This window comes from Lycium ferocissimum, chromosome 5 (assembly GCF_029784015.1).
Source record: "Lycium ferocissimum isolate CSIRO_LF1 chromosome 5, AGI_CSIRO_Lferr_CH_V1, whole genome shotgun sequence".
Lineage (NCBI taxonomy): Eukaryota > Viridiplantae > Streptophyta > Magnoliopsida > Solanales > Solanaceae > Lycium > Lycium ferocissimum.
Window position 1 is genome coordinate 347,412 of NC_081346.1, and position 6,992 is coordinate 354,403.

Below are 6,992 nucleotides of genomic sequence, written 5' to 3' on the forward strand. Positions count from 1 at the left end.
CAAATGAGAGCTACAAATTAATTAATTAATTAATTAATTAATTAATTGGACTCTAATTGCAATATCCATAGAATTTCCTTTTTTTTACAAGTCTCTAAAAGTGTGGCAATATATATATTTGTGTCTGGGAGTTTATTCGAGATTGGATGACTTCAAAGGTAGTGTTTAGTGTTTACAAAATTCGTACATTTTATATTTGCGACATCTTTTATTCAAGTTGCCCACTTTCTTGCAGAGTTAACTATCTTTAAACGTCACCCGAAAATAAAAAAGAAATCATTTTTTGAATACTTTTCAAAACTTGAGACGTCATTTTCTTTAGAACAACTCTTGTGGCAAAAAGAACACAACGACAAGAACGACTGTTAATCTGTTACTTTCCTCTCTTCCAACTGAAGGAAATTTGTAGTGTTTTGTGACGACTCAGTTGTCATCCATTATTGACGGACAAAAACAACTTGAAACAAGCCTGCCTGTTTACATGTTGGGTTTCTGTGTTACTGAAGCAATGCATTAAAAAGAGTCAAAACAAGACTAGCGAACCATTTTTGCCAGCCTCAATTAGTGACGAAGCCAGGATTTTCAGCTGGGGAGTTCAAAAATATAAAGAAATAAATACACAAAGAAGCCAAAGAAGTTCAACATCTACTATATATACACAAGAAAATAATTTTAACCTTATATATACAGTGTAATTTTTTGCCGAGAGGGTTCGGATCCCCTGAAGCCTACCTAGCTCCGCCCAGCCTCAATCCACGGACAACGTCCCGTCGTTTGAACGTTTAAAAAATAAAGGGTCAACTACAGCTGTTCCTAGCTTAGAGAAATCTAGAGATTAGTGAAAGCAACCCCAGATAGTAAAGTAGCAGCCAATTGGTAAAGAAATGTACTTGCCATAATTGCATTGGATTCTCAAGTTATGTTCTATCAAAATTTTATCTTTGCAACAGAATATGCTGCTCCAGGTAAAAAATAAGTCGTAGAAGAGCTCCGTTAACCGATAACTTATGTGCTAACATACATTATTGTGTTGCTGCAGAGATGAACATGTCCTTCCAGCACATTTACATTCCCGCTGCAATTGCAAACACTCACCAATTTACACTATCCTAACTGAGAAATTACATTGATCAGCCTCCAAAGTTCAAATCGACTTAGCGATTCCTCGAGAAAAAGAATGGTGTCTCAAGATATTACAACTGATAATTGCATCAAAAAACTGCAGAACATCGAGATAACAACCATAAAAATTGCAAAGAGGTACCAGTTTGATTTAGAGTCCTCTGTGCTCGATCTTTTTCAGTTGTTTCACCTTTTCAAACTCAGCAGAATGGAAATTCTTTTCTACTTCCCAAGCAAGTTGAGACATACAATTGAAAGATGATTTTGCCCCCTTCTCATCTGTAACCTCTCTGGGAAAAGGGATACGGGCTTCAAATACATCATTTCGCGGAGACCTGAAGCGGACATCAAAACCTAATCTATCAACCCAAAGCATCTTGGCATCGCAAACCTGTGAGTGCATCCACAGAAAAGAAAATAAATACATAAGTCATCATATAAGGGTGAAGAAAAACCAGTTCAAAAACGTAATGTACTTCAAAGCACACAATAAACTTGGAAAGTAAAACACATTTCTTGACCTGGAGCACAAGTCAAATATATAAACAATTGAGCATTCTACCAGACCATTAGGTCATGGATAATATTGTAAATATACCACTGTTAACTTAGAGAGCTTTTATTTGGTCAAAATGGAACATGGAGAAAATGACCAAATCATACCTATCAAACTAGATAGAGAGTGAGACAATGATCAAAATAAACTGTTGAGCCAGGTAAAAGCACATTATCAACTGCTAGTGTGAACCCAGGGCCATCAAAATGCCACTGCGAGTCCTATTTCATAACCCAAAGCCTAAGCTCTGAAGTTTGACCATGTATGACCAGTGATTAGGTTTACCAAAAGTTCTTTGTATATCACTTTTGGAACTCTTATCTTTATTTGTCTTGCCAATGATGGCCTATGTGCCCCCTACGTCAACATTATTTTCTGGACCATTTGTTCCTTAAATTCCATTGTCCCAAAAATGCTGTCCTATTTTTTTTTTATCAGCTATTCCAAAACATTGTCTACTTTTCTTACGGACAACGTAAAATATCTTCTTATTCTATTCAACAAACCTGTCCTATAATCTGTTCTTCTCTTAACAGAAAAAATCAAAAGTATGGTTGCGGGTATTTCCAACAAACATTGAACAACTCAACATTTTTTTGCAATAACCAAGAAATATGTTGTTTCCAACTTCAAAATTTGGTGGATAATGGGTTTGTCTCTCTACCCCTCTCCATTTAAATGCCAGACTTGGTTTACAAGTGGACTCGAACTCGTGATCTGTGTGTGCTACACATCCCGCATTGTACTACCTTTGCTTTGGAATGCCCCAGGGGTAGTTTTCAACTTTTCTTGTAATAAGTATGTTAAGTATAAGTGGACAAATGGTCCAGAGAGTATTTATCAAGTACTATGACTTTCTTTCTTCCCTTCTTACAAAGTACAGGTCCTCTAAAAGCAAATAGTCCTCTCAGCATCCAAACATCCCAAGCGATTTTTATTTTTTTTTTGAAACTGAAAAAATATTAAGCCAGTAAAATAAAGTATTATAATAGGTATTAAAGACTAATTTAAGGTAAAACTGTTGTAAAAGAAGAAAAGAGAATTTTGACAATGTGCCAATGAAGAAATGAAGCATCAAAGGAAGTTGCATTCAAGAGAGTGTAGTTTCCACTACGTCACATCAGCAACATGAATTACGAATCAGATGATGGATAGAAAAGTATACAATTTTGTAATCAATGTGCAACTCACATGTTCTAGAAGTGGCGAATAACTCTTATAGTTTCCACGAAAACCACTTAGTAAATACTATAACAAAATTTGACAACCTTGATATATACTTGAAATTATGACATCTTATATGCATATGACAAAGTAAAATATTTTTCAAGTGAATATATTCAGAAAACTCAAACAGGATTAGGTCTGTTCTAGACTAGGCCTGTTATGTATTTTATTTCAGGACAAAAAAGAGAAAAGGATACCTAAGGATATGGAATCAAAGATGCTTTGAAAACAAAAGCAGCTCCGTCCAGAACATGAAGATGAAGTGCTTAGTTTTGTTTTATTTTTGGTGTAAACATGAACATATGGAAGATCATGAATCAATTTTAGATGTTACAGGAACCTTGTGAACCAAAGGAATAGGAGGCTGATCTATAGCCTTTTGTAATTACTTTGGATTGCATTAACTTGGTGCAGGTTTTTTCTGGATATATATAACAGTTGTTACCTTCTCAAAAAAAAAAAATCTAAGGATATGGAAGTCAGAATATAATATAGGTAAACATTGTCAATAATTCTCCTCTATTTTTAATGGGTTTGTTGTTATTTACTCTTTAACCAAACTAACACTTCCTGGCAAGTTTTCCATAAAATCTTATCCTCATGAAAGAATAGACACTACTTGAAGCAGAAAAATTGTACATCTAGAACTATTATACTAAAATACGGAACTAAAGTGAAAAAGAAAAACTAAATTGGGAGTAAGAGAAAGTCATAATGTTTTGTTCATTACAAACCTGGAAATCCAAATCTACATAGATGTTGCAAAACCGTAAGATGTCTTCCCTATTGTTAGCATTTATCTCGCCAATCATTCTTTCTGCAAAGTCTCGAAGAGGATCAGGGTTCGCGGACTTGTAGTCTGAAGAAGTGACCCAAATTCCAGCCTGAAAGTAGTATATATCTCATAAAATTATATTAATGTAGCTGCAATCAGTAATCAACATGAACTACTATTCAGGGCAAAAGAATAAACTTGAATGGCTGCTTGGTATGGATCCTAATTTTTTTTCCTCATATTTAAATAGACTTTCTTAGATAACCAATTTAAACTAAATTGTTCTGTTCAAATGATAAGTAGAGTTATTAGAACAAGATAAAATTTTGTTTTTACATACACTAAACAAACTTGGTTTTAATATGGAGATTAAATAAGGTGAAGCAATCCCTACCAAAGAGGCCAAAACAAAGCTATGAGTGGTCCAACAGAAATCAATGAGATAAACCAAAATACACTAACAAACCTCTGCAAAATCTTCAATTTGAAGTACCCGATCCACAGAAAGCAAAAATAAGCGGTCCCCATCTACTTCATGCCCAAATCTTTTTTCCCAAACTGAATGAAGCTTCTAAAACAAGAAACTTTAGTGTCATCAATAGAGAGTTCAGACTATCATTGAAGACCAAAACTTGGTAAAATTCATCATAAATGAAGCGCCAGAACATATGACATCGTTGAAATTGGCCAAAAAAGAAGTGCAACCCGTCACGCATGGTTACTACTGTCAACAGCACACAATTTGTTGAAAAATAGTGAATAGCATGCTCGGAGATAAATGTATCCTATTACCTATGAATATGTTATTGTGTATTTATTTCTTTCTAAATGACATCACTTTTTCCTACACTAGCAAAGCATTGAAGAAGAGAACAGTCGTCCTTACAAGAATGAATAGGTGATACCCTCTTTGAACAACTTCTAGTAAAAAAAACAGTAGATTATTAAATCAATTCGCTCGCTAAAATCCTACATTTCCTCACCATAAGGTGAGCATAGACAAATTTCCGTCTTTTCGCAGTCAGCTGCAGAAAACTGTACGGCATACTTATATCTCCCTCTTTGAAACCAAATGACAATAACACATGCCAAAAGACATCCTTATTAGTTCAAAAGGTACTGCTGAACTTAACCTTGCTGGAAACCAGAGAGTCAGTCCTAATACTTCGTCAAACTTGGCCCATATATGCATCCATCCAATTCTAAGACTATTGTAATATGCAATTAGATAGATAAGTATACCATAGCTTTATAGGTTCCATTATCACCGTGAGCATAGATCAAATGAAAAAAGCACCTATATACATATAAATTGGATAATCCTTATCTCACCTTTAAATCTGTCGTATGTTCTGGCTTTTCAAGTATTCCCTGTATCGTGCACTGTGGAGTCCGCAACCCATATTGCTCTAACTGATATAAATTTCAAATCTTTCCATCATTAAAAAATCAAGTTTGAAACTTTCTAACACACATATGAAGAAAAGGTTTAAATTACAGACCTGAACAAGGAAACTAGACTTGCAATTAACAGCGAATTTCGAAGTGGAGTCATTCAAAAAGAGAAGAGGAGTTCCATTAGGGTCAACAGCGAAACGAACACCAATGCCTAAAGGCCAACCATCTTGAGTAGGCGTGGATAAAGTGCCAACTGAAGATAATTCCATAATTGTCCTGGAAACCTCAGCTGGAAATGGTTTGCCATTGTTGGTAATTTCAGATTGAATTGGCTCAGAAACAACGGAAACTGCACATCTAAGAGACCCAACTGAAAATCTTGGACATGGGTTTGTTTTGGGGAAGGTGAATTGAGCTCGTTTATTCCAGGGTTTATTGAAAGGTAATGCAATTTTAGAGGGAAGAGTTGAAGTTGGAAGATGGGTCGTCATTCAATTTTTTGCTCCAACAAACAACAAATGGAATTGGGTGTACGTTCAGGAGAAAGTTGAGAAGCTATCCTTTTATCAGTTCAGAATATATTTTTTTATAACAAAGAAATTTCGATCAACAACTGGTCACAGTTTAAAATTTGATGTATAATGGCCTCCTTTTTCTATCTTTGCCTACTTAAATGGCACGCATCTCCAATTCACACGTTACTCTTACTCCACATAAATTTTGTTTTTTTCTATTTTTCATAGGGGTATAATATATACATGATTCAAAGTCGATTATAGTGATCAACTACATTAATTTCAGAAAATTATATTTAATGTAATTTTTTCGAATTGAAGAAAATATTTAGAGAAGATAATGATGAAATAGGTTTAGAAGTACTATTAGATGACTTACTTTTACGATAAAAAAAACATAATATATCAAATTTCATTATTAGAGTTTAGATCTAAATGCAACTTATTTAGGTCGCGGATTCATGAAAAATTTGTATCAACACGAAAAAATTAAGCCATCACCATGGTTGTGATCCCATTGGTGTAGGAGGTTAGGCTTGACCCCTACCATGTCCATTAACCGCAAAAAATTACATATGTTAGAGGGGGACATGGACCAAACCTCTAACCATAGGAGTATTTACTACTCTAACAAAAGAAATGAAGGATTAGCTTATACGATATCCTTCACTATACACTAATGTACATTAACTAACAAAGAAATTGCACTTCTCAAACCTTCTTCTCATGGTAAGAAATTGCCACTTATCTAGTTGAATTAAACCTTTCACCTCTTGAGTGAGATGTTGTAAAGAGGAACAAAAGGTTTCATTTCCACTATTTGAGGCCATTTTCGCAAAAAAATCTGCTACCATGTTGGCTTCCTTGAGACAGTGATTAATATTGATTGAGAAGTTTCCAATTTGATTATTGGTATCTTGAATAAGCCTCTTCAGATTGTTGTTTTGAAGCATGTTAGCAATAACCAAAGAATCCATTTCAAGAGTGAAACTGTCAACCCCTTTTTGCAAACGTTAAAGACTTGCAACTTATATATCACTATAGAAAAATCATCAAGTAACTAAAAAGAAGGGCGACATTTTCATTTTTCCCCACTCTTATAATGTTATATAAACTATCAATATATTGCCAATATCAACTTCGTATTTAATTGAGTCACGAGGATGTATGCACGTTAATAATATTTCATGGGTTTTTGAGTGTGTTGGTAGAATTTATAGAAAATCATTATGAACTCCAAGTTACTGAAAATTGAAAAGAAAACATCAAATAAAACTGAAAATGAATCATACTTGTATACGGGGAAAACCGGACATAACGTAAACCAATGAAGTGAGGGCCGAGGCAAGGAAGATGGGAACGTGCCTGATGACATTCGAGCTGAACCGGAGGAGCGCTT

General features: G+C 34.6%; 1 protein-coding gene across 1 annotated transcript; it reads right to left on the reverse strand.

Annotated features, from left to right (window-relative positions):
• Positions 1-968: 968 nt before the first annotated feature.
• Positions 969-5,681, reverse strand: LOC132055245 (glutamyl-tRNA reductase-binding protein, chloroplastic). Its single transcript, XM_059446967.1, has 5 exons — positions 5,183-5,681; positions 5,013-5,093; positions 4,147-4,251; positions 3,640-3,789; positions 969-1,513 (listed from the first exon to the last, which is right to left on the reverse strand). The coding sequence occupies exons 1-5, from the start codon at positions 5,567-5,569 to the stop codon at positions 1,274-1,276; spliced, it is 963 nt and encodes a 320-aa protein (XP_059302950.1). The 5' UTR covers positions 5,570-5,681; the 3' UTR covers positions 969-1,273.
• Between the last annotated feature and the right edge of the window lie 1,311 nt (positions 5,682-6,992).

Bases quoted from the DNA above. Each gene is read 5' to 3' on its own strand.
- LOC132055245 (XM_059446967.1), bottom strand. From the start codon at position 5,569: ATGACGACCCATCTTCCAACTTCAACTCTTCCCTCTAAAATTGCATTA. The intron at 5,094-5,182 runs GTCTGTAATTTA...AATTTATATCAG, and splicing joins AGTCTAGTTTCCTTGTTCAG to TTAGAGCAATATGGGTTGCG. The intron at 3,790-4,146 runs GTTTGTTAGTGT...TACTACTTTCAG, and splicing joins AAATTGAAGATTTTGCAGAG to GCTGGAATTTGGGTCACTTC.